Consider the following 27,727-nt stretch of genomic DNA (forward strand, 5'->3'; position numbering starts at 1 on the left):
CCCGCTGAAACGCATGCCGCTCCAAGCTGCATCCAATCAGAGCTGCAGCAGTGAGCGCTATTCATTATTGAATAAAGGCACATTTTTTTGTTCACATTTACCTGTTTATTAAAATTGCTGTCAATGTTCATTAAAATAAGCCCTCCCCTGAAAATAGGCCCTCTGGTGTTTTTCTGGCCAAAAAAAAAAATAAGACAGTGTCTTATTATCGGGGAAACACGATACAAAGGAGTTGTTGGTCAACATTAGTTGTAGGTTGCTATGAAATCAAAGTCAAATGGAATGCCTGGAGTCAGGAAGCCTTTAGCTCAAATCAGTCCTCAGACCCATCCTAGCTGTGTGGCCCTGGGCTAGTCACTGAACCTCCACCTGCGTCATTTTCCTCACTTGTAAAAACAGGGATGATAAAAGCACCTATCTCCTATGGTTGTTGTGAGGATCAAATGAAATGATCCTTACAAAGCACTTAGCACAGTGGTTGGCATGTAGTAGGCACCATATAAATGCTTATTCCTTTCCCCATTGCCACCCCACAGTGTGTAATAAGTTAGCTTGTGAAGGGGGCTTTAAATGCCAAACCAGGGGATTTTGTGTTTTGTGTTGAAGAAAATGCAAGCTAATGGAATTAATTGCAGCTTTTTTTCATTTATTTTCTCAGTTAATGCTATACTAATAATGTAATTGTCATCAGCTAGGGTCTCTGAAATTTAGAAATGTGTTCTACTGTATGTGTGTGTAGAAGAAAATTTCCCTTCTATTTCTGGTGGGGAGTGGGGGGGAGAGGAAGAACATGAAGTAAAATTACAAGGGAAGAAAGGAAGGCTTTGGGGGGAGGGGGTAGAGCTGAGTGCTGATATGACCTACAGCGGAGAATGGAGCTATTTTGCCAATTTTAAAGTAGAAATGATGTTAATCTAAGATAATATGAATTGGTTATCCTAACATGTGTCTGCCCTTGTAAAAACTATAACTCGCATAGGCAATCTTAATTGGAGTCAAATTAGTTCTTAAAATAGCGTTTTAATTTTTATGTGTTAGCACCCGTATACTTGGTTAATGAAAATGCTGACATGATGAAAGTTAAAACACATTTCATCCCTTATGTGGTGTTGCAGCAAGCACCCCAGTGTCCCCAGGGTGCCTGCTCACACAGGTTCTTGGATCTGCTTTGTTAAAGGAAAGCAACTCAAAATGGGTTAACAAGCTTACTTTAATCAGTCAGACATATATCGTTTACCTTGTTCAGGAGAAAAGGTCAGCACCCTGAACCTCAAAATATACAGGCATAATTATCAAGACAGAAACATCAAGTAGACAGATTTCCAAACTGTCCAACCATTACATCCATACCCAGTCAACATCTGGGTTTCCACATTCTGGGTTTTTCAAAGCCGGGGGACTCTCAACAACGGCTTCCCAGAATTCAGATCAAATCACAGAATACTTCTCAAAGTGAGTCCCAAAACAAAGCTACACATCAGGGCTTATATAGCCTTCTCCTGGCTCAGAGAATGTAACAACCTTATTGACTCACTGGCCAATCAAGAAGTATCTACTGAAAAACAAGCCTCCCACCCCAGGCTTCAGGTGCACATTAGCCTAGGGGCAGGGAAGATCTTTAAAATTTACATTCTTATTACATGTGGGCATTTTGAAAATGAAAATCATGTTGATTTTTTTCCCAGTCATTAAATTAATGGACCTTAGATTCTAAACTCATACGTTCTATGTTTTCTCCTCCTTGTGGTCCTTAACAGTTGTAGTAAGTGAAGAAAGGAAGAGGAAGTACTTTCCTCTTCCTTCCTTTCATTGGCTCTTAAGTACTACTTCAGCGGAAAGGGTTAACTTGGTGGTATTGGGTTTATAGAACCAAACCAGATTTTACCAGTGTTTTTAATAACTTCCAGCCATCCCCCTTTTTCTGAGCAGTGTGAATACAGCTAGATGTTATATGTAACTGGCGATATTAGTTTAAACATATTAAAGTGATTGAAAAAGGGCATGTTGGTTTAGTTTTGGTATGCCCATCTTATAATAAATATATAGCTTTTTAAAAAAGAATCTTAATTTATTTTTACTAAATATATATGTGAGTTACTTAAACATTAAATTTAAAATGTTCATTTTTGACATTGATAATACTGGATGAAAACAATCTCAAATGTATTATTAAAGAGATTATTAGTGGGCATCTAGTAAGTAGAGAACACAAGGAACCAATATGAATTCATCAAACCCAGGTCATGCCTTACTGAATAATCTTATTCCTTTTTTATAGAGATTTAGTAGACTAATAAGTCAAAGGGAATGCTCTAGATAAGGTTTGCCTAGATCTTCTAAAACATTTGAAAAAATCTCTTATACTACTGTTCTTGTGGAAATTCTGGAAAATGAGATGTGGGCTAGTTAATAGTGCAGTTAAATGAATTTTGAGCTGTATGAGTGGCTGACCACATCTAAATAAGGAGTCATCCTAATGTTTTGATGTCTTCTTAGAGGAATGTCTCCAAAGGAGGACCTCAGGGTTCAGGGTTCTAGATGTGCTTGGTCCTGTACTAAAGGCCTAGGCATGGCATGCTTAACAAATTTGTAGATGACATGAAGCTAGGAGGGCTCGTTAACATATAGGATGATAATCAGAATTCAAAAAGATCTCAACATTGGGACAAATCAGTTAAGATAAACTATGGTGATAAATATTAAATCTTAGACTTGGCTTCAAAACATGTATCATGAGTGGGGAAAGCATGGCTAGACAGTCATTCATCTGAAAATGATTTGGGGATTTAAGTGAAGAGAGCTCCATCTGAGTGTATCAGCAAGCACCCCAGCGTCCCCAGGGTGGCTGCCAGCACAGGTTCTTGGATCTGCTTTGATAAAGGAAAGCTACTCAAAATGGGTTAACAAGCTTACTTTAATCAGTCAAATATGTATCGCTTATCTAGTTCAGGGGAAAAAGGTCAGCACCCTGAACTTCAGATTATACAGACAGAATTATCAAGACAGAAACAGATCAAGTAGACAGATTTCCAAACTGTCCAACCATTACATCCATACCAAATCAACATCTGGGTTTTTCAAAGTGGGGGAGGGGTGAGCGGCTCTCAACAACGGCTTCCCAGAGTCTCATCTGATCAAATCAAAGAACATTTCTCAAAGTGAGCCCCAAAACAAATCCTCAAATCAGGGTTTATATAGTATAGCCTTCTCCTGGCTCAGAGAATGTAACAACCTTTTGGACCCACTGGCCAATCAAAAAGTAACTACTGAAAAAAAGGAGCCTCCCACCCTAGGCTCCAGGTGCACTTTGGCCTAGGGGCAGGGAAGATCTTAAAATTTGCATTTCCATTACACTGAGTCTACTGAGTGATAGAGTAGCCTAGAAAGCCTTTGCAACTTTGGGCTTTGTTTTTGTTTTTGTTTTTTTAAGCAATTGGGGTTAAGTAACTTGCTCAAGGTTACATGGCCAGTTATTTTGTGTGGGTGCCAAGTATCTGAGGCTGGAACCAATCCCTGGTCTCCTGACGCTCTTACTCGCTGCACCACCTGGCCGCCCCAACTTTGGCCTTTGTTTAAGACCGGACCAGCTTCTGGCCTGGTCAGACTACACCTGGAGTATTGTGCTCCACTTTAGGCACTGAAAGCCATATGATCCACCCATCAGTGTCAGAAGAAGGACAACCAAAGGGATGAAGGGTTTTAAGGTCATGCCTCCTAAGAGTCATCAGAAAGAATTGGTAATGTTTGGCATGAGAAAAGGGAAGATTTGGTGGGATGGGTTTTAGAATGGGAGTAGTGGGGAAGGGGAGAGGAGCAACATTACTGAAATTATTTGAAGGACTGTCTCTTGGAAGAAGAGCGATTATACTTGTTCTTGGTCTTAGCAGACAATGGCTAGAAGTTGCAAAAAGGTAAATGTATGTTTACTGTTAGGGAAAACCTTGGTTAACACACTTGAAACTGCCTGAAGACAGTTGCTACCTCAAGAGGTGATGGATGCCTTCTTGGTGGAGATTTTGGAGCAAAGTCTGATTGTCTGCTTGGTAGAGGGGATTCCTATTTAGGGCCACTAGGTGGCCCCTGGGGTTCCTGAAAGTTGGAGGGTTTTGTATGAATCTGACTCATTTCTCATTGGAATCACTTAATTACACAATAGGTTAAACCTTAAAAGTGCTATAGTTGTATAATAGCAAAAATTCTAAATTGTTTTCTTTTTTAGCTCTCTAGGTTAGGAAGCAGTTAGTTACAAGCAAAGCTGTAAGCCAAGATGATGTTCCCTCTTACACGTTAAAATATCACAGTCAGTAGTATCATTTTGAAGTTACGTGTTTTCAGACAGCTTTCAAAAATGGCCACTTGGTCTTAAGAGATTTGGTTCTACTACTTAAGGACTAGCTGTTTGAATGGCATCAAAGCTTGGTCCAGATAGTTGCCTGCCTGGGATTCCATGTATAAGAAATTGTGGACATTAAGATCTTTTTGATTTTTTTTTTTAAGTAAGCAGTGTTAAGTAACTTGCTCAAGGTTACGAGGCCAGTTATTTCTGGGTGTGGTGCTAAGTATCTGAGCCCGGATTTGATCTCCAGGTCATCCCGACATTGGAGCTGGTGCTCTTACTCGCAGAGCCACCCGGATGCCCCTGATTTTTAAGACCTAAGGAATGTTTGTGCTTAAAAATGAAGATCTGGGGAATTTGAATTTCCTGAAACATTGTTATAAATCTGTTTTAGGGGTCATAAGTGACCTAGCAAAGATGACTTCCATACATGTTGACCTAGTATCTCTTTTTTAGATCAAATTGCACATCCCCAACTGTCTATTGAATGTTTCAAACTTGACATCCTATAGGCAATTCAGACTCAACATGTCTGAAAGAGAACTCATCTTTTGTGCCTTGGATGTACCCTCCTTCCAAACTTTGCTGTTCCTGTTGAGGATACTACCATTCTTCTAGTCCATCCAAGTTTGCAACCTTAAAGCTATCCACAGCTCCTCATTGTCTGTTGCCCTGAAACATATCCAGTCAGTTACCCAATCTTGACTTTTTTGTTGTTGTTCAATTGTGTCTGATTCTGTTATTGGTTGGGACTCTTTTTTTCTTTAATGTGCACTTTTATTTAATCTGGTCTTAAGTCAGTGTACAGGTAAAGCACCTCCCCTACCCAGGTACTGGCACCAGTCTCAAAACTCGCAGGGAGACTTATAAAAGCCTTCATTCACATCTGTGTTGGGAGCAGGGAGGGAATTTAGGGGGCCATTCAATATAACTGACAATTTTTTTAGAAAAGGAAAAGTATTAAGGCAGAAGATATAAAAAGGTTTTGTTGTTGTTTTATGGATTACATAATTTACCTTTGAAGCTGTTAAAGCAATACAAAAAAAGGTATCTTCCACTCTCCCCCCCCATCTGGATCTTTGTTACATCCATTTGAGACTTTTTTGTCAAAGACAATGGGGGAGTGGTTTGCGATTTCCTTCTTCAGATTATTTTCTAGATGAGGAACTTGAGTCAAACAGGGTTAAGTGAGTTGCCTAGGGTCACACAGCTAGGAAGTGTCAGGGCCAAATTTGAACTCAGGCCTTCCAGACTCCAGCTAGAGGGTGCAGTGGCTAGACTCCTTTGGAGTCATGAGGACTTGAATTCAAATTTGGCCTCGAGACACTTGCTAGCTAGCTGTGTGATCCTACGTGAGTCACTTAACCTTTTTGCCTCAGTTTCCTCATCTGTGAAATGAGCTGGAGAAGGAAATGGCAAACCACTCCAGTATCTTTGCCAAGAAAACCCCACATGGGGTCATGGAGACTTGGAAATAACTGAAACAATTCAACACCACTTCTTGACTCCTGGCCCAACTCTATCCTCTGAGCTACCTACCTACCTCTTTGACATTTATATTGCCACAAAGTTTCTTCTATCCATTTCTTTCTCTCTAATTGCACAGCCATGATCCTAGTTCAAGCCCTAATTGCCTGGACTATTGCAATATTTTCTAAGCCATCTCCCTGCCTTCAGATCTCTTCCCTTTCCAATCCATCCTCCATACAATTGTCAGTTATATTCTTAAATTATGTCTGTTTGCCAGTAGGATAAAATATAAAGACCTCATGGGCATTTAAAGCCTCTTAAAACCTAGCCCTAGGGGGCGGCCAGGTAGCACAGGCTAGTAAGAGTCAGGATGACTTGGGGATCAAGTCCGGGCTCAGACACTTAGCACCCACCCAGAAACACCTGGCCATGTAACCTTGAGCAAGTTACTTAACCCCGATTGCTTAAAAAAAAAAAAAAAAGCCTAGCCCTAGCTAACCTTTCCAGTTTTCTTATACTCCTTTATTTTTTTTTGCTACAGTCCAGCCAAACTGGGCCTCTTGATGTTCCTCACTCAAGACAACCCATCTCCCATCTTTGTGCCTTTACTTTATATGGATTGTCACCTATCCTTGAAATGTACTTCCACCTCTTAAAAAACCCTAGTTTTCTTTTCAGACTCAAACCAAATGCCATCCTCTGTGGCATTTCCTCCTCATTCTTCCTGTTCTTTCTTGTTCCTGGGACCTTCTCCCTTCTTCCCTTATTATCTTCTATTTATAGTTTATATTATTAAGTTTATAAACATGTCTCTTTTGAAAGAATGTAAGCTCTATAAGATCAGCAAATGTTTCTTTTTTTGTCTTACCTTTGTCACCTAGCACAGTCCCTGGGATGCTGTAGATGCTTAGTATATGCTTGATGATTGATGATCAGAGATTTGTGGTATGACTTTACTCTTTTCTTGACTATTTCCTTTGGACTGCCCACATACTTCTGGGAATTCTGGTTAGTGCATAACAAGAAGTCAGAAAAACCAAGAAATGACAACTGTTGAGATGAGTAAATCTTTAAATTTCAAAACAGCTTGAGATTATACTATACAGTCTATGTGGATGTTTATTATTTGGAAGTATTCTTTAGACCTTTCTAGCTTTTCAGTTATTTGAATGTCTAGTCTATGGGAATATACTACTGGAGACTTAGCATTGTATCAGCCTAATTCTTTTCATTTATACTACCTGCATTATGGATTATTTATACTTTTACTTTGCCTTATATCGTAATATTTATGTAGACTTGATTCCATTTTTCTCCTGTATACTGTATGCTGACATTGCTTTTGCTGTCTTCTTCATTTTGTTCTTTTTCCTGCCCTTGACCTAGACCTTGAACTATCAAGTCTTTGGGAACTTTTTCATATCCTAGATACCATGTGCTGTGAGCATCTATGTTAGTAAATAGAGGCCTTGTATTTATCCAGTGCATCTTGCCTATATTTGTAATTTTGTAGAGACTGCTGCTACAAAGAAAAGGACTCATGAATATGGCACAGGTCCTTCTCAAATTACAGAATTGATGGTATTGGGGGGGGGGTGGTCAGAACTCTGCATCACCTGTGGCATTTTCATGCATGGATAACCAGGAATGGGAAGGACCAAAATGGCATATTGATTTTGACTGCTTTTTGAAGTAGCTAAGAGCCTGTGGAGTTAGGGATCTAGCTAGTATACCCTGGACCATATTTCTTCTACATTGCTCCCCACCGCCACTGCCATCTGACTGAACCAGATGGTGATAAGCAGTAGCCACTAACTGACAGTAATGAAGTATCAGCCTTTCGATCTTACATAGAGAAATGTCTTGCTGGCATTATCCCGCTATCATGGGTATTTGGGGAAAGATAGCATCAAAATAACTTTTAACCAACCTCTTTTCTTAAAATAAGGGATTTTTGAAAGGTGTAGATATTATCAGGAAGGGAGGGACTGGCTTCTTGTCACTCCCAGCTTATCCCTCTCCAGGAACTGATAAATTAACAGAAAAAACATGAATCTTATAACAATGTAGAACAAGTTTGTCCCTAAATGACAATTTTGTGAGGTCAAAAATCCTTTACTCTTGGTTTAGCAAAAGATTATCTATAGGGATAGTAAGCATACATATTGTATCTTGAAATGAGAAAAAAGTAAAATCAGATAAATTTGGAAGATGATTATCTACAGTGCAGAAGAATTCTTGACCCTTAAAATTTTTTAAGTTTCCTTTAAGTGAGTAAGTTACTTTAGTGTATTTAATGCATGTTTGGCTTTAAAATAGGAAATTTACACAAATAGTTCAGGAACATATAATTGTATGAAATGAGGCACATCAGTTTGATAGCAGAAGCATTGTAGTAAATCAGACTTCCCAGCAGAGGTCCTCAAAGTGAGGCTTGCAAAGTATTTTTTCCCCTGGCATTTAATTTTCTATTTTGCTATGTGTTATGAGTGTCTTAATATTATATTAACATACTATTTGAACTGTAAAACTGTAATTTTCTTTTTTTCTTTGTAGCTCCATTTACCTCTTAATTCACCTTTGCCTGGAAGTGAATTGACCAAGGAACCTTTCCGTTGGGATCAGAGACTCTTTGCATTAGTGTTGCGGTTGCCTGGCACCATGGCTGTTGAATCAGAGCAGTTGACAGGTGTGCCTCTAGATGATTCTGCAATCACACCAATGTGTGAGGTGACAGGAGGTAAGGTTTTTGATTAAAAAAGAAAAATAAAACCCTTAGTTGGCACTAACCTAAGAGCATTTAAAAACTCCTCTAGTCACTGAGGGCTTGCATGGACAATTTGAATAGCAGTATTTCATGCTCCTTAACTAGAAAATGGAAGTATTCAAAGTGCTTAGATAGTTTTCATAAGTACTAGGTAACTAGTATGAGATTTACAATGTAGAGTTACTAGATTGGTGCGGTGGAAAGAACCTGACTCTGGGCTCAGAAACCCTGCATTCAAATCCCTTCTCTGATACTATCCAGGGGACCATGTTAAGTCAGTTAACTTCTCTGGGTTTCAGTTTTCTCATCCATAAAATGAAAGGGTTGAGTTAGATTCCTCTGAGCGACCTTCAGATCTAAATCTGTGAGTCCTAAAAAGAAGATCTGTATAAAGGGGGAGAGTCCTTCCCACATTAGTTGGAAGCATTGAAGTTAGATTTGGTATATGGAAGAGCTTCTTGTAAAGGTTGTTTATTGGATTGAACCATTGAGAACATCGCATAATACTTATAATTGAAAATATTTTAAGAATAGGATATCCAAGAACATAAGTGTATACTTTGTCTTAGAGACAAAGGAGGTAGGTAAAAATCTCTTTCCACCTTATGTTCCACTTAAAAATCAGACTACTTAATTATTATGCTCAGTGGATATTAATAAATAACTCAAAAGGTTACAGTGGTCAGGAGATGTTTGCAAAACTATGTCACGAATCAATTTGTCTAAGATACTCAGATGGTCTACTATTGTCACCTTACCTCTTCACCTTGACCACAGTGTCTTAAATTGTTGTGTGTGCTTGTGTGTGTATGTGGGTGAATGAATGAAAAAATATTTATTAAGCATTTGCCAAGTGCAAAGCACTGGCAATACAAATTAGAAAAAGTAAAAATCTTTGATCCCAAGAATGCTTACTTTGTCATAGGAGAAGACAATACATATAGACAACTTTTTTCGAGGCCAAGCAGCCCTTAGCTTGGATCATCTTTCATATCATTTCTTTTTTTTGCTTTTTGGAGGGGAGAAGGCAAGGCAACTGGGGTTAAGTGACTTGCCCAAGGTCACATGGCTAGTAAGTGTTAAGTGTCTGAGGCCCATATCATTTCCATGAATAAAAACATTTCATTCTCTGTTGGTGAACCATTTGATGGTTCCAAGGACTTTGGTGACAAATTTCTTTTCTGTTTTTCAAGTACTTGGCTGGAGAGAAGGCAAGGGTTATAGCACCTGAAGAGGTAGTTGTTATTTCTAACCTCTACAAAGGTTGCTTCCCTAGTCTCAGGCTGGAAATAGTGTTTGGGGTAGGGGTGGAACTGATTGGATTGACCTAGCAGGAGCTATCTGTTATTACTATTATTACCTTTCCTATCAGTGGCAGTTGGTTGATATTGTTATTGATGTCCCTTCCACTGACCGGGCTTGCTTATTAAATGGTGGTCAGGGGAGTGGGTGGTGTGGTGATTTGATCTGTCTGTCACATGCCTCATCCTGTTGTTCCCTTACAAGTTATACAATAATATTTAAGAATTTTGCACTGTCCCGAGCCGTTTGCAGGCCTGACACAGTTTTTGAAACCTCAGGTTATAGAATTTAGAGCCTGAAGAAACCTTAGAGATCATATAGTTCAGCCTCTTCCTTTTTTTTTTTTTCAAATAATTAAATAATTGTTTATTGTGTTTATAATATTACCTCAGATGTACACAACTTTTCAGTTTTTTTTTTTAATTAAATTAAATTGAAAAACCCAAAGATTCCAGATTCATTCCCTTCCTCCCTTGTCACCCACTTATACTGGGAAGATAAGCAGTTCAGTATAGGTTGTACATGTGTAGCTATGCAAAACATTACCATAGTAGATATATTGTAAAAGACTGACTATATTTCCCTCCCTCCTATCCCACCCCCCACTTGTTCTATTCTCTACTTTGATCCTGTCCCTTTTGAAAAGTGGGTGTTTCCAACTTCCCTCCCCCCCCAGCCTGCCCTTTCTTCCATCATCCCCCCCCATCCCTTTCGAAAAACCCAAAGATTGTACACGTCATACATACAGGTTGAAAATTCTGCACTTTTCTCAAGTTTTTTTTTTTTGCAGAATTAGTGTAAAATTATAAGAATATTCAGAGTGACTTTGGGCAACAAGGTTCAAATAAATTCAGGATTGTGTAACAAAGTGGCATAATCATAGAATGACCAGAAAAAAGCTCGAGGTTACCTACTAATAAATCTCTCTTCCACTTAGGCAGCTAGCTGGCATAGTGGACAGTGCATTGGGCCTGGAGTCAGGAAGACATGTGACTCAAACACTTGCTAACTGTGACCCTGGGGAAGTGACCTAATATCTCTGCCTCTGTTTCCTTAGCTGTAAAATAGAGATGATAAAATAGAAGTTACCTCACAAGATTGTAGTGAGGATCAAGTGAGATCATATTTATAAAGTTCTTAACACAGCGTCTGGCACACAGTCTCTTAATAAATGCATGTTCCTACCCCCACTCTCTTCCACAGTCAGTTCTGTATCAAAACAATTTTTGCTAACTAACTATCTCTTACGTCCCCTTTTTTGGGGTTTAATTCTTGCTTAACCTCCAAAGCAGATGATTCTGCAACCTTCCCTGGCCCTGTATTTTAGTCTCTCAGGAACCATAGGATGTTAGAAAATTGTTTTAAAATCTAATAGATTCTTCTAGTTATATTGACAATAATGGAAATAGAGGAAAGCTACTTTTCATCACCTTTTATGTATGGGAAGGTTTTAAAAGGCTTAACCCTAACTTTTCCTAGGTTAGAGAAATTCATCTTTTAGCCTTTCATTTGAAATTAACTTCATTTCAAAAATTAGAATTTTTCTAATTTTGCTTTCCTAGATTTAATTACAGTGTTACTCGAGAATTTACACACTTAAGAGGGCCTTGTTCTGGGCTATGCATTTTTGTGCATGCTCTGGTCTATGAGAGCTACCATTGACCAAACCAAGTGAAGGCTTAACTTTTAAGATTTAGCATTTTGTGTGTTCTTATCAAAATTTCTTCATAACTTTAAGTTATTAATTGATTTTGATTAAATTTGGCATACTGTTGGAGTATATTGAGACAAGTTTATTTAAAATTTGGTTTAATGTGCTCTCATAAGACAAATGGTGGTTTATAAAAATTTTGAAGTGGTTATAGCTCATTTTTAATATTTTGACACATTTGTAAAAGTAAAATGCTACTTACCAATCTCTTGTGACTGGCGTTAAGGTCTGTGCTGTATAGAACCAATAGTTAACTAATACATATAGAATTATGATGAAACAAGTTATAGTGAAATAGTAGAGGCCTTATGTGAATTCAGCAGCATCTGCTGATGTCACTATATAGTACAAAGTTTAAATGTTATTAATGCTATACATATGGCCAGTCCTCCTCTACCACACATGAACCCCATATATTTTGGATAACAACACCATCATTTGAGTACAGGAGCTCTATTTCCAAACCAGTTTGGTTTTGTAAAGTTAATTTTATTAATTTGTTTTCACCATGACAGTCAATGAACTAGTCACAACACAGATATAGTTTTTAATCTATACTAACGGCAGGCCTTAAGCAAAGCTGTCTTTGAGTTTGTGTTTCATTATTGACTGCCAAGTTTGTATTTTTCAAAATAACCTTTTGCTAAAGGTCATATATGCTAAATGCATAGGTTACGACTACTTTGAGAACTTTAATATCATGTCTTTCAACTAATGTTGACTGCATTTGTGAAAAGGACGCAGCCTCTATTGACTTTATAACAGCTAAAATAATAAGGTTTGGATTAATGATTATTAGGCAGATTTCCAGATTCCTGGGCTTTTTGAGCTATGTTCCAGTAATTTTACCCTACAAATATCTACTTAAGAAATGTATGTTAGAATCTCCTTTTTGATGTCTAGTGTTATTTCATTGTTAATATTGAGCTAAACTCCAAAAGAATGACTGTTTTCATCTACACAGAAGAATACAAAAAGAGGGCTATATATGAAACTATCTCTTATTTCACACTTCTTGCTTTAAAAAATAGTTTACTAAATTCTCTCCACTATCTTCAAAACTATCCTGCTTGCCTGTGTTATCTTATGTTCTCTCATGTACTTCTAAGCAATATTTCAGTGGCTTTCTTTAAAATTCATTCTCTTCTCCTCTCCTCCCCCCCCATCACCATCACTGCTCTCCAGATTCTTCCCCTTCTTTCTCAAAGCAGAAGGGAAAAAATAAACCTTGTAACACATAAACGCAAAGAAAAATCACATAATGGCCAAGTGAAAAAATGTGTGTTTCCTTTTGCACTCTGAGCCTATCACTTCTCTAAGATAGATGTGTCACATTCTAAGCCTCACTTTGATCAGAGTACTTTACAGTGTCATCATCCTTGTATAAACTATGGTTTTGCTCTTGCTCCCTTAACTCTGCATCACGTCCTGCTTCTCAGGAGTCATTGAAATCTTTTTTTGTCATTTCTTACAACACAGTTAAATTCCATTACCTTCATTTGCCACAATTTGTTCAGCAGTTTCAGGGTTTGATTTTTTTTTTTTTTTACCATTTTAATCCCTAGTTGAATCCCTAATTTCAGATGAGTGAGATTCATCTGATTGCCCCTCTTCACCATTCTTTGATCCATATTTGTATACTCTTATTCTTATGCAGGGCAGCTAGGCAGCACTTGGATAGCTCAGGGTGGAGGAATATTTGGCCTCTAGGCCACAGGTTCCCCACCCCTGGTAGAGCATCAGGCCTGTTGTCAGGAAGACCTGAATTCAAATTAGGCCTCTGACACTTAATAGCTTTTTGACCCTGGGCAAGTTACTTAAGTCTGTTTACCTCAGTTTCCTCAACTGAAAAATGAGCTGCATAAGGAAATGGCAAATTACTCTAGTATTATCTTTGTCAAGAAAACCTCAAATGAGGTCATGAAGAGTTGGACACATCTGAAATCACTGAACAATTCACATGCACCTCAATTATGAGAAGTAGTAAGTTGCACTCTTTCTCTTTCTCTTTTCACCTTCTCTTCTTCCGCCTTTAAAACTCTCAGAATTGAACCAGTCTACCTTTATATTGTCTTTTTCTTATTTAACTCTCTAGATAAACTTTGAAAGCATTAAACTTCTGAAAGGACCTTTACTTCTTCCTATATTAGAATATTATTCCTTCACTATCTTTAGGAGTTATGTGGGTGACACAGTAGATGGAGTGCTGGACCTGAAATCATGAGAACCTAAGTTTAGATCTATCCTGAGACTGAGTAGCTGTGTGATTCTGGGCAAGTCATTTAACTTCTCAGCCTCAGTTTCATCATCTGTAAAATAGGGATAATACTAATAGTATCTACCTCCAAGAGTTGTTGTGGGAATAAAATGAGATATTTGTAAAATGCTTTGCAAACTTTAATATGCTGTACTAATGCTGCCTGTTATAATCATATAGCTCTTACTAAATTCTAGTCTTTTCCCCAGGAATGTTTGAAATCTTCTTCCTTTAAAAGTCAACTTTTTTTATACTTAGTTTTATAAGGTATGTTGTTACTTTTTAATTGTAAGCCTTTGTATCTTTTGCTTCTTGTTGTATTAGGTTCATGTGCTAAAACCTTTACCTCACAGGGTTAGATCTGCCTGCATATGTGAGGTTCCGAGTCCTAAGGGTCAGGAATGTCTTGGTCTTCATGCTGCCATGCCCATACTGGCCTCTGCTTCTTATGGTTCCTGCCTCTACTGGTCCCCTTAAAGATTCCTCCTGCATCCTACCTTGTAGGTTCCCAAACACCATGGGCCTTTTTTGGGAGAATACTCTGTTCCCACTGATTTCAGGATGAAGAGCCTTGTAGGCTACATGTGTCTGGCCAATCTGAAAAAATTTTTTAAAAAAATTAAAAAAAATTATTACATGGTTGGCTTGAGCAAGGAGGGCTGGCTTTTCTGTAGGTGATCTCTTTTCTGTTGCCTGTGTACTTCTAGAACACATATTTGTATAGTTCTGAGATCGAAGAAAGCAACTTGTAGTTGCTTATTTAATTTCTTGATCATTATTTGATCTACTGTGATGTTTTAGGTTTTCCTGAAGTTTCAAGTAATTGAATCCAAAGAACCCAGTAAGAATGCAAAAGGGGGAGTTTATTTGTGATAGGGCTGAAGTTTAAATACTCTTAAATTTGGGGGAAATCCCTCCCAAAATGTATATACAAGTATTTGTGCATGTGTGCCTCAGCTAACATCAATTATTCACATGTAAACTCATGCTAAGGATAAATGACATCATAGAGGACAGTTTATTCCATAGGAAAAGAACGAAGGTGAAGAAGGGATTTGGAAGAAGGCAGCTCTAAGACACAGAGTGGCTGCCTCAGTTTAAGAAATACCAGTGAATGCCTGCCATATATACCCTTCAGTGATCTTGTAACCTGGTGAATAAAAGAGCTTGTCATTCAGTGTCCTCTATAGAAAGTGGTTCTTAACCTAGTGTCTGTGAACTTGGTTTAAAAAATATTTGATATTTGTATTTCAGCATAATTATTTCCCTTTGTAATCCTATGTATTTTATTTTATGAATTTAAAAACCTCATATTGAAAGGAGGGTCCATTGGCTTCACCAGAGAACATAAAAAGGCAAGAACCTCTGGTATGAAGAGGACTGGCCCTGGAACCAGGCCTGAGTTTCAGTCTCAATTCTGACAATTCTCAGAAGGTCACTCAATATCTGAGTGCTTCTTCATTTGTAAAGTGGAGGTGGTGCATTACTTACACCACAGGGTCGTTGTAAGGAAAATCGCGTGTAAACTTTAATGTCCAGTTCCCCTTTTCTCACTAGAATGTAAGTATCAGGAGACAAGAACCATCTTGCTTGCTTATGTGTATATTCCCAGCACTAAGCACAGTGACTGGCACTTACAGTAAGTGCTTAATAAATGCATTTTTGTTTGTTAACACAAATTTTAGCTATTATCATTTATTACTAGCTTTTTAACAGAATCTAAAAACTGGAAGGGACTTCCAAGGGCAATGCATCCTAATTTATACCTTTACAAGAAATTCTACAAGCAGTGGTCATTTGGTCTCAGCTAAAAGACCATCGATACAGATAAAAACCATCTTTGGAGGCAGCACATTCTACTTCAGAGTAGTTTTAATGGCTTGAAAAACTTTCCTTCTGTTACATCTAAATTAGAGGCACCTAGGTAGCATAGAGGATAGAGTGCTAGATCTGGAGTCAGGAAGACATGAGTTCAAATCCAGCTCCAGATACTAGCTGTGTGACCTGGGTCAAGACACTTTAGCTCTGTGTGCCTTTTCCTCAACTGTAAAATGAGGGTTACAATCGCACCTACCTCCCAGGGTTGTTGGGAGGGCCCAGTGAGATAATATTTGCAAAATGCTTAGCACAGAGCCTGGCACGTAATAGGTACTATATAAATGTCCCCTTCCTTCTTCCTCGGTCTGCCTCTCTGGTTCTCACACGTTCCATTACCATAGATATTTGTGTTCTCCTACAAGTTTCGAACTCTGTGAGTGCAAGGACTTAGAGGAGGCAGTGTAAAGGGAAAGAGCACTCAGGATCAGATCCCACCCATATCATGTGTTCCTTACATAGGCACCTGGCTTTTTTGCTTTAATTTTCTCATTTGTAAAATAAGGGGATGGCTGGGGTTCTTGCTCTAAACCTGTGATCCTTTTGACACTATACTGATCTCTTTGAGGTATTTTGATGTAGTTGGAAGAACACTGGACTTGGAATGTAGAGATCTGGTTCAAATCCTGATTTTTTATGCTAACTGTTATCATAGCTAGTCAGTAGCTCTAGGAGGCCAGCAGCATGGCATTGAGGTTAGAGGTGCTGGAGGCAGGGACACCTAGATTCAAATCCTGCCTCAGATGTTACTCTGACTGTGGTTGAGTTGACTGACTTCATCAAACCTTTGGTTTCCTCCTCTCTTGAAAGGGGGTAATATCTGTAGCATTTACCTCAAGGAGTTCTTATGAGGATCAAATGACATAATGTATAGAAAGCACTTTGCAAACCTTAAAACATTATGTAAATATAAGTTTTTATTAGTAGAAGTAATTGTCTTTCTAAGCTATAGTTTCCTCATCTGCATAAAGAAGATAAGTGGGTCCACTGTATACCTTGCCAGATTTTTGTAAGGAAAGCATTTTGTGTACATTAAGGCGTTAACGTAATTATATCTATAGATAACTTTGTATTTTCCCCCATTGCTATGCACATAGTTGACATGGTAAATGTTGCATTGAATTGAATATTCCTTGCTTTGGTATACCTCAAGTTTCATTTTGCTTATATTTCAAGGAATTAGAAGTAATCTAATTATTATATAGCCATTAAGGAAAATATATATTATATTGCACATAATAATTGTAATTTGCATTAGGTATATGTAATTTGTGATAGATAGGATTGTGGTGTGGAGAGATCACAGTTGCTGGTTCAAAAATTAAGTTAGTAAAAATTTCTAAAATTCATGTGATGTGAATGTTACTTATTGTTTATAAAATTTCCTTTCTTGTATAAAGTAAAGAAATGAGTTAAAATTTACTTTTAGTTAGGATTGGGATGGTCAGAGTAGGGAATTTAGCTCTGGGAAGGGTGCATTTTAGAAAAGTTTTCATCTCTTTCCTTGTAGAATTTATAGCTCTTGATCTGTCTCGTAAAGGCAAGGACTTTGATGGCTAACTAGTTTTTGTCTTGTTTTTGCATTTTAGGCCGCTCATATTCTGTGTGTTCTCCAAGAATGCTTAATCAGTGTCTGGAGTCCTTGGTGCAAAAGGTGCAAAGTGGGGTGGTGATAAACTTTGAAAAAGCAGGCCCAGATCCTTCCCCCATAGAAGGTATTGTAATTTCCCAGTAGAATTTTAAAGTAAACATCATCAGTTGTAAAATTAGAACTGAGAAATTATTTTGATGGCGGTATACTGAGATGTTAAAACTTTAATGGTGACCAAGAGAGTTTGTTTATATAAAGTAGATAATGACTTCTCCACCACTTACTTGTTATTGACAATGTGGGGGGGGAAACCATTCATTTCTTTGGGTTTGAAAGGTTGGAGATGAGCCTTGACTGTTAGTTAGATCTACTTCCTTACCTGTATGCAGCCTTCATCTAGACTCATTCTCAGTCTCTTAGGTCTATAAATGGTAAGATTTTTCGACTTTAAAAGGCATGCATGAGTGAAGAGACAGAACTCAGTAGGCAAAATTTTACCTTTGTATTCTTTGAGACTGTAAGGAGTCTATCTCAGAAGTCTGAAAGTTGCCAGCAGAGGTGATCTATTAGGAATAGAAGATAATATATATTTTGCAGGTTTGGTAACCATAGGACTTTAATGTTGTAGTGGAGAATTTAAGCTATGATAGAGGTAGTGTTTCACTGTTCAGTTGTTTTTTGAGTATTATCTTACATTGTAGCAAAAATTGTTAGGGGATTCATAGTCACTTTGCTTTTCCTATTTAAATTTGTGTCAAATTCTTAATGATAAATGCATCTTTTATACTTTCTTAACTACAGATGGACAGACAGAACTATCAAGACCTTTTGGATCTCAACCTTGGCACAGCTGTCATAAGCTTATCTACGTCAGACCAAACCCTAAAACTGGGGTTCCAATAGGTCACTGGCCTGTTCCAGAATCCTTTTGGCCAGATCAAAATTCTCCAACACTAGTAAGTGTCAGAAATAGTGTGGTGAGAAGCATACAAAAACAAATCTCTTCTTGTTACATCTTGGTAGTTTTAAATCGTGGGTGGTCAGTGTATGTAATGAAGACAAGTTAAGGGTGTGTTCTCTTTGAGGGAGAAATACATTCTATTAGAGGATGTTCAAAGTTTTACAATAAGATCTTGAAGAATAATTAGTACATCAAATTGTTCATTATGGAGTAATTATAGGAAAGAGTAATCTTTATATTTTAGAAACTAAAACTGTGCTTAAGATTTTTTACTTTTGACATCTGGATACATGACCCCAAATGCAAATGTATTCTCCTTAGATCTCTGGATTTTAAACATGAAGACTTGATTTCAGTATTTATTGTTTTAGTCCAAAAATAGGCCATATTTCCCCTCATCTACACAACCAGATTTCACTTCTACAAATTCTGAGTTTACAATTTAGGTAATGAAAATGAAGATAGTAGTTATGCTATGCTGGAACACAACTTAGTTTTGAATGGAAATAAATATTTTTGAAATTTCACTAAATCACTATTAGAATGTACCTCAGAAGGATCTGGTCCAAATCTCCCCTCTGCAGCACATGTGGTAAGTGCTCATCCAGGAGAATGGGACTTGTGACCTTCTGAGGGAGAACCTCGTATTCTTGAGATTCTCATTGTTAGGAAGAGTTTTTAGACAATAATCGGAGATTGATAAATAGCTTTAGAAGGTTTTGTTTGTGTATTTGTGTGCATATATGTGCAGACACATGGCAGCTAGGTGGTACCATAGTGCATAGAGTGCTTGGCCTGGAGTCAGGAACACTCTTTTTTAAGAGTTCAAATATGATCTCAGGCACTTCTAGCTGTGTGACCCTGGGCAAGTGACTTCACCCTGTTTTCCTCATTTTCCTCATATATAAAATGAGCTGGAGAAGGAAATGGCAAACCACTCTAGTATCTCTGCCAAGAAAACCCAAAAAGAGGGTCACAAAGATTTAGATATGACTGAAAAATGGCTGAATGACAAACATGTAGACATATCTTTCTACTCATGTATATACCCTTCAAGGACATGTCATTTTGGGGACATATTTGTATGGATGTGATCCTATGTTTGACATAGTAAGTTAAAGAAAGACTAAGGAAATAATTCTGAGTATTCTCTAGTATCCTAGGAATTACCCAAAGGTACTTTGTAAATTGAGACAAGTAATTTGTAATCGCTTCATCTAAATTTAAAATAATCCCCACCCTTCCCCCAGCTAAATAGTAGAATATATAAACAGGCAAGGCAGGTACAATTTCCATTTTCATTAATAGTATATAGTATAGTAGGGGGAATGAGGGCGAAGGAGGATTTGTTTGATTGAATGTAGACCACATAGTTTGAAGCTGGTGGCCAGGAATTGATCATTTTGGAAGGTAAGCAGATGAATTAGTAATTGATGGTATTTTCTCATATACCCTATTTGAAGAAAAGTCCATGATTGTTCCAAGAATTTGTTACTCTTCCCCTTTTTCAGTTATCTTGAGGGTCATTCTCTTGATGCTCTCAAAATTGTATTTACTCCAGCTTGGACCCTTGAAGCTTTGGTCTAGACCAGTTTATCATCTTCCCATCCTACCTTTCCTTAGTGCTGTTTCTACTTCCTTGTATGGCACATCAGGGACTGTAATTTTAGAGTCTAAATGTGGATGCTGCAATAGATGTTGCTCCATAAACTACCATTATTTTCCTGGTGGTTATTTTGCAGATATTTATCATGAATAATGTAATAGGAGATGACCAAGTCTCCTGTGAAATGATGTTTATTTTTACCTGTGGATGCCTGATAAAACCATCTCCGTCAACTCATAAATGTGCCTCTCCAAGGAAACCTACAAGCTATTCTTGCATATAGCTGCTACTGTCTTTTTTCTTTTTGTTTCATGTATAGAGGTTAAGATTTATATGATTTGGTCTCTATGAAGCTCAAACCTTATAAAGGTGCTTGCCTTCCCAAGGAGGGAAGAACAGAAGGGGAGTGGAATTTGGAACTCAAAAATTATTTTTAAAAAAGATGTTAAGAAAGAAAAGAGAATATTTGGGAAGAATTACTTGGTTCAAATTTTCAAATATTTTTTTTACTTGAAAGAAAATATAAGTAAATCAAAACTGAAAGATCCAGAATGAAGGGTTATGTCTTATAAATGCAGTGATATAAGCACTTGCCTATCATATGTGACCTCTTATTCTTAAAGCCTTTTATTGTCTTAGTTCTGTACTTTTCATCTTGCGCTCGTGTGTGTGTGTATATACATATATATAAAATGTACCACCTATGATAGACTGTCAGAACCGAAAGAGACACCTGCTGCCTCACTTTATGGAAGTTAAATGATTTATCCAAGATAACATAGTAACTAGTAGCAAAGCTGTCAGCACCCAGAACATTCTATTTGGCACTAAAATTGCTTTCTCTCAGTATAGTATTCATTCCATTATATCATCCTGAGCAAAGGTGACCGTTTTTTAATAAGCATTGTATGTAAATAAGGGAGAATATTTGAATGAGAGCTGTTGTTCATCTTATTTTCCATGGCGACATCTATTAGCTGGAAGTGAGAAATTCTCTGATTTAAAAGTTACACTTAGTGGAATGATGCCGTCATTTTCTTTACCCTTTGTTTACGTTCCCATAGCAGGAAAAGGTTTCCTTGTCATTGTGTTAGTGGAACCAGTATAGTGAAATATTTCAGGATTGGGAATTGGAAGCCTGGTTCCTCCTCTTCCCACCCCTCCCCATTATTTTTTATTTACTTAACTGTATGATTTTAGTCAAGTACCTTTTCTGTTAGTCTTATAAAATTATAAGATTAGATGATCCCTCCCATTTCCTAACATTTTCTTTTCATGTAACTCTGATATATGAATTGAATAATCTTTCAAGATGGAGGAGCAGAGTCACTGTTTGGAACATCATAGAATCATACTTAACATTGGAAAGGATGTTAGAAGTCTTCTAACCAATCAGATCCTCCTTTATTCATTGTGCTTCTTACAGTGACGATTTAACAAACGTTAGTGGTAGTTATTAATAGGCAGCTTGAGAAAGAGAAATGGTGGGAAGAGTTGAGTTCCATAAGATTATAGAATCAATATCCATAAGATGGAGGATATGACTCTGGAAGAACCTTTGAGTTCAACACCCTCTTTTTTTTTTTTAATGGCGAAACCAAGACTAGGAAGATTGTGCTTTTTCTTGTTCACATTGATAAAAAAGTAGTAGGGCCTGTATTTGACCATAGGTCCTCCAACTACAAGTTCTGTGCTTACAATATCTTGTTCTTCTGTAACAATCCTAGTTTTCTCTTCTTATGTGACAATATTTAGACTTTAGTTTCTGTCATTTCACTCTTAATCTGGGTTGTTTAATTAAAAAAAAAATCACAGAATCTTAAAGTTGGAAGGGACCTTAACAGTTCACCTGGTGCAACAGGACACTTCAGTCCTTAACTGAGAATTCCTTCTGTAACATCCCCAACAAATGAGCATATAACAATAATAATTTATATGTAAGTCTTATTCATTTTTGAAAAAGTATGTAGATGCAAATTTATCATAGATCTCTGCTTTTTAATTGATACTAATATAAAATTAACGGGTAATAAGTAAACTGAATTGAAGATATGTTTTTAAATTCCTTTAGAAATATCTTCCATGTGTAGTGAAGTTTTGTGCATATTATTATGTACCCATTTATTAACCTATTTGGTAGGAAGACAGTTATGTGTTGAGATAGTGGGATGGTAGGATAGAAAGTAAGTATGGGACAAGACTATAAATAGCTATGAAATAATTTTGCATAGTTTGTTATTTTGAATATAGGGATGTGCTTTTATAGTAAACTAGATTGAATTATTTTGTTAATTTGGGGGTGGCTCTGGACCTGAAATTTTCCTATTGGAATCTCAGTGTGGAAACTACCAAATGCAGATCCATGCTTGCAGTTCTCTCCAGTACACTGCTCAGCCTCTCCCTGAGTGGGTCTGTATTGGTCATTAGTAAGATCACAGGTGACTACAGAAAGTTCCGTTATTCCTCTTTGACGCCATATCAGCATTGCTAACATTTAAACTTCCAAGTTATTTTAGTTTGTCTTCAAAAGGAAAGTTCCTCAGTTGCCCTCGATTATTTAATGTTAATTACTTTATGATCCTTTTATGAATCTGTTGCATTTTTCATGTGGTTGAATAATCAGAAATACCTGCACTATTGTATTTTGGTTGCATTATAGTGTTTTCAAGGTCAGTCATAACTGGCGTATTTGTTGAGTTCATATATGTAGGGTAAAAACAGGGATACCAGATGGCATCAAAGGTAGATCTGTGCTTAGGAAGTAGATAATGAAGGTCTTTGTGCTCAGGAAGCATATCATTTAGTAAAGTCATATAATCCCAAAGTTGGAAGGAGAGAAGGGAATCTTAAAAACTATCATAATTTCATTTTTAGATGAGGAAAACTATGATTCATAAAAATAAATCATTTTTCCTAAGATCACATAGCAAGTTAGTGGCACAGCCTAGGCCTAGACTCAAATATTCTTTCCAGATAAAACATAAACAAATAGTTTTGAGTCAGCTTGTACTGTAAGAGTGATACAAAATACAATAGGAGGTGAGAAAAGGGAACAGAGATCACTTCCATTGGAGTTGATCAGAGGTGATTGTAAATCAAATTTTATTTAAGTTGGGTCTTGAATTACTATTTCCACAGACAGAATTTAGATCCAATATCCAAGTTAGAGGGAACAGTGTGGGCAAAGGTATGGAAAAGAGAGGTATTATTTCTAGAATTATATGAGTCCAGTGTGGTAGGTGCATGGGTTTTGTGTTGATGTGCAGACATTGGTCGACTGTTATGATGGGATATTATATGGACCCACAATCTGAAAGACTAAGGAGTTTGGACTTTATTCAGTAGATACTGAGAAGCCATTTAAGTTTCTTTTTTAGTGGGAAAGAGAAGATCTCTACTTTTGTAAGCTGGAGGATTTTGTATGTTAATTATTGGGAGGGAAAAAAAGATGGGGACTGGAGACTGGGAAGCAGACATGGCAGAAGGAATGGAAAGGTAGAAATGGTGTATCAAAAGAAGATTTTATAGCATTTGTTACTTAAATACAGTGATCTAGAAAGAGTAAAAAGTGTCTCTTGATAGTTCGAGACTGAGTGACTAGGAGAATGGTGATTCCATTAATGGAAGAGTACAGAGCTTGGAGGTACCAAGTGGGGAAGGATGATCAGGTTCTCAGAGGCAACATCCAGGCAGAGCTGTCTCAGAACAGGTTTTCATCTTGGCTTTTTTATTCCTGGAACCTTGCATATACTAGGAGCTTAATGAATGCTCATTGGATTGGATTGAAGAGCTTATGTCTAGAAATGAAGTGAGGGGGAGGATAATATTTAGAGAGTTGAGGAAAACTAAAAGACAATGAAAATGGTGTGTGTGTTGGGGGGGAGCTATATTGAGGGGGAAAAGAGGTGGATCAGACATCAAAGAAGTGACAAGAAGTCTGCTGATGTGAGTGGATGAGGTAACTGACAACAGAAAGAAGCTAGAGTTGTCCTGTTACTATGTTGCTTATATCTTTCTCTGCCCAGCCAAGGACTGGGAAGGACCTAATAAATGTAACCAATAAAAGGGAGATAGACAAGGAGATCAAATGGGAGCAGCTTGCTGACCTTGGCTTGGTCCAGGTAACTGCATCCGTAGGCACTACAGTGACTGAGATGGGATTGCCCAGAGGAAAGAGGGAGGTTGAGGCAAGAAGATTAGGAAGAAATTTATTCGGCACCTGTTTCGTACTAGGTGCTGTGGCTGATCTTTCCCTCCAGAAGCCTACAGTCTTAGTCTTGTCAGGTTTATTAGACATGGAAAAAAGATTTCAATTAAGTCATTTACAGGTTTCAGTGATGTCATTGAAAATAGGCACTAAAATATAAAGTGCACTATTTAGTCTATTTTATGAGTATGCCCACAGGAAAAGTCAGTGCCTTTTATCTACCTCAGGAAAGTAATTTTGTTTTAGATAATAATTTAGGTATATTTACTGCCTTTGAAAAGAACAGTCCATGTCTTTCATTGTTCCTAGTTGTTAGTAAAGCATATGCATTCTGCTTTCTGATCACAGCAAGAGATTTCATGGGTTTTGACAGTAGTTAAAAAGTGAACTTTAAAAACATAATGAACAGCTCCTGTTTTGTCCATAAGTCAAATATTTTGAATTTTTATTAGGAACAAATACTTGATAGCAAGTTATCACTTAGATTCTGCTTTCCTGATTAGGTCACCGTTGCCACCACACAGGCAGTAGAAATTTTGCTTTGTGGTTTTCATTACCTTATAGGTCCATTGTTAATAAGCATATATTATATGCTATAATATAGTCATTAATTATAGTCAGCTTTGTGATAATAATTCCAGAAGAATTATCCTAGTGATTTCTTTAATATAATAACGCTCTCTTAAGTATCCAGAAGGATTCCTTCCCTGCTCACTTCCTCCTCTGCCCCCATGTAAATTTAAAAAAGATTTTTCAATGAAATGTAAGTTTTCTCTTATACTGGGATTTTTAGGAGACAGAGATTAATAATATTGAAAGGAGAGAAACTTAAATGTTTGGAAGTGGAAAGGAATACTATCTTTTATTCCTCTCTGGATATGCAATTTAATTGCATTATAAAATGTCATAAGTAAATTTATATAAGATTGATGATAGATAGAGAGCTAGAAGTGACCATTAGTGGTTATCCACACCAATTCAATTATTTTATAACTGATGTAGCCTTCTTGTTCTTTATGTATTTTCATTGAGAATGGACAAGAATTGTTTGTTTAAGTGTTTTGATGATGGTCCTATCTTTTTGTTTAGCCACCTCGGACATCACACCCTGTGGTGAAGTTTTCTTGTACTGACTGTGAACCAATGGTTATTGATAAACTGCCTTTTGACAAATATGAATTAGAACCTTCACCACTGACTCAGTTTATCCTGGAAAGGAAATCCCCTCAAACCTGTTGGCAGGTAAGCTAAACATTACAGTGAATTAGAAATAAATTATAAATTTTAGAAATTTTTAATTTATGAGTCAGTAGCAGTTTAAATTCCATATTTATCAGTTTTACTAAGTTTTTATGACTCTTTTAACAGGTATATGTGAGCAATAGTGCAAAATATAGTGAACTTGGTCATCCCTTTGGTTACTTGAAAGCTAGTACAGCATTGAATTGTGTCAATTTATTTGTGATGCCTTATAATTATCCAGTCCTCCTTCCTCTTTTAGGTAAGTAATACTTAAGAAATTTCCTGTAGTTTAGTGTATGAAAAGTTTTTGAAAAACAAATTTTGAGACTTGTTTTTATTAGTAATTTTTCTTCTTAGATTAACCTTTGATCATCTTTTGGAAGTGTATACATTAGTGAAAATGTGTTAAATCAAAGGAAGTCTGTAACAGTTGCTTGTATCTTTATAAAATGAAAAGGTTTATATATATGTATATACTTTAATTTGAAAATGTTTTTTCTTTGCATGAATTTAACTGCCTTATTTTCTCTCTGACAGATATTAAAAATCAAAGTGTTATTTCACCCAAAATAATGATATAGTAAACATTCAAAATTGTTGGCTTCTAGACACCTCTAATATTGATGCTAAACAGCACAACTATTAGAGATGACCCCCTTCTACCCCTACAGTCATCTCAGGCTAAATAATGGTGGTTACAGCACTGTTATCTATGTATTCTGTGGCGAACCCTCTCCCTCATGTTGGTAACTCCTGGGATCTGTTATATCTAGATCTTCAGTATTTAGGTGATGTATTATAATGGGTTTTCACTGTATTTTTATAACCCTACCTTTCTTTTCACGAAATTTCATTTGAAACCTAGAGTTATTCAGAATTTTCTCCCATACTTCAGTCTGCATTTGAAATGTCTTTCCAAGAGAAAAGACTAGAAATCAGGAATTTCATTTAATGGTAACGGGTTCAGGCTTATATCTTCCCTTTTTACAAATCTAAAGGTACATACTTTTAAAATAATAAATTTGAAAATAGCTTTTGTATTTCTAAATACTGAATTGTGGTGGTTTCTACATGTTATACATTTTTAGATGACTTGTTCAAGGTGCACAAAGCAAAGCCAACAATAAAATGGAGACAGTCATTTGAAAGTTATTTGAAGACCATGCCTCCCTACTATCTTGGGGTAAGATTATGAACATTTTTTTTTAAAATAGAGGGTCAATCATACATTTAATGGTTTGTTTGAGATATTATAATAGAAGTTTATCCTTTTGAGTTTATCACTTTATACTATCATAGGTTTAGGTGACCATTTTGTAGTAATTGCTAAGGAGAATATTCAGAAATGTGCAGTGATTTGATACATTAAGGTCATGGTGCCTGGGTTCAGCTCTCAGTTCTCATGCTTATTGGCTATGAACGCATTACTCAACTCTGAGCCTCAGAATTTGTCCTATTTTCCTCAGTGAAAAAAAGATAGTTCGCTAACTTTTAGAACACCTCTCAGGTGAATGTGTGTGAGTTTTCATAAAGCAAACTATATTTACACAAAATTGCCTTGGTTATCTAGGAAATTCCATACTAGGATTGGTGAAATGAGAATGGAAGGCAGTAAGTTGAACTTGATTTCTTGAGTAGAATAAAGGGGCCACTTATATCAAATAAACTCATAGATGTATATAGAATGGGAACTTACATTCTTCTTAGCTGGAATTCTATCATAGATAATTTTAGATGTGTTAAAGTTGTGTCTAAATGAACACTAATATAAAATACTAAACATTTTATCAGGGCTTTGAAAATGAGTGTTGGAACTGCTAAATAGTCTATACAAATCAGGAAATTCAGGTGTGGCATACTCAAAGGAAATGTGGCCATTCCACCCATCATTCCATAGAGTTGACAGATAGTCAATTTATTTGTATTGAGAATATTTCAGTAATAATGTCACAGAGCCTTTGGATAACTGCTCCAGTGAGTGGTTCAGTTAAATTTTTTTCAGGTTATTTGAAACATGGATGAGAATTCCATTCCAAAGCTTTAGGTAACCCAGGAAGCTCTCCCCAAATTAACATTAAACATTGCTAGATATCATTTAAAAACAACAACATAGATAGCCAGAATGCTTCTGTGTAATGCTAGTGATTTTATTCTTCCACTTAGCAACTAAAATTAACCTTTTCTGATGCCACTTAATTTTTTTAACGCTACCAGTTAAATGAGAATCTGTAACTTAGAATTATAAGACCATAGCTCCAGAGGTAGCAGGGACCAAAGAGTTCATCTAGGCCATATTAGAGGAGAATACTAGTTCTAGAGAAGTTGTGGCTTGGCCAAAGTTATAGAAGTAGTAGTATATGACAGAATTAGTATTTGAAACCAAGTTTTTGGTCTCCAGAGCC

General features: G+C 36.8%; 1 protein-coding gene across 1 annotated transcript in view; it reads left to right on the forward strand.

Moving 5' to 3' along the window:
* Window positions 1-27,727, forward strand: part of INTS6 (integrator complex subunit 6) — a 90,911-nt gene that overhangs the window by 52,275 nt on the left and 10,909 nt on the right. The window contains exons 5-10 of the mRNA XM_069063604.1: window positions 8,363-8,546; window positions 17,308-17,433; window positions 18,111-18,265; window positions 25,173-25,325; window positions 25,452-25,584; window positions 26,414-26,508. Coding sequence (XP_068919705.1) covers window positions 8,363-8,546; window positions 17,308-17,433; window positions 18,111-18,265; window positions 25,173-25,325; window positions 25,452-25,584; window positions 26,414-26,508 — 846 coding nt within the window. The remainder of the gene's footprint in view (window positions 1-8,362; window positions 8,547-17,307; window positions 17,434-18,110; window positions 18,266-25,172; window positions 25,326-25,451; window positions 25,585-26,413; window positions 26,509-27,727) is intronic.

This window comes from Petaurus breviceps, unplaced genomic scaffold (genome assembly GCF_028583685.1).
Source record: "Petaurus breviceps papuanus isolate PSGF00001 unplaced genomic scaffold, PetGlider_PUasm1.0 90594, whole genome shotgun sequence".
In the NCBI taxonomy this organism is placed as follows: Eukaryota; Metazoa; Chordata; class Mammalia; order Diprotodontia; family Petauridae; genus Petaurus; species Petaurus breviceps.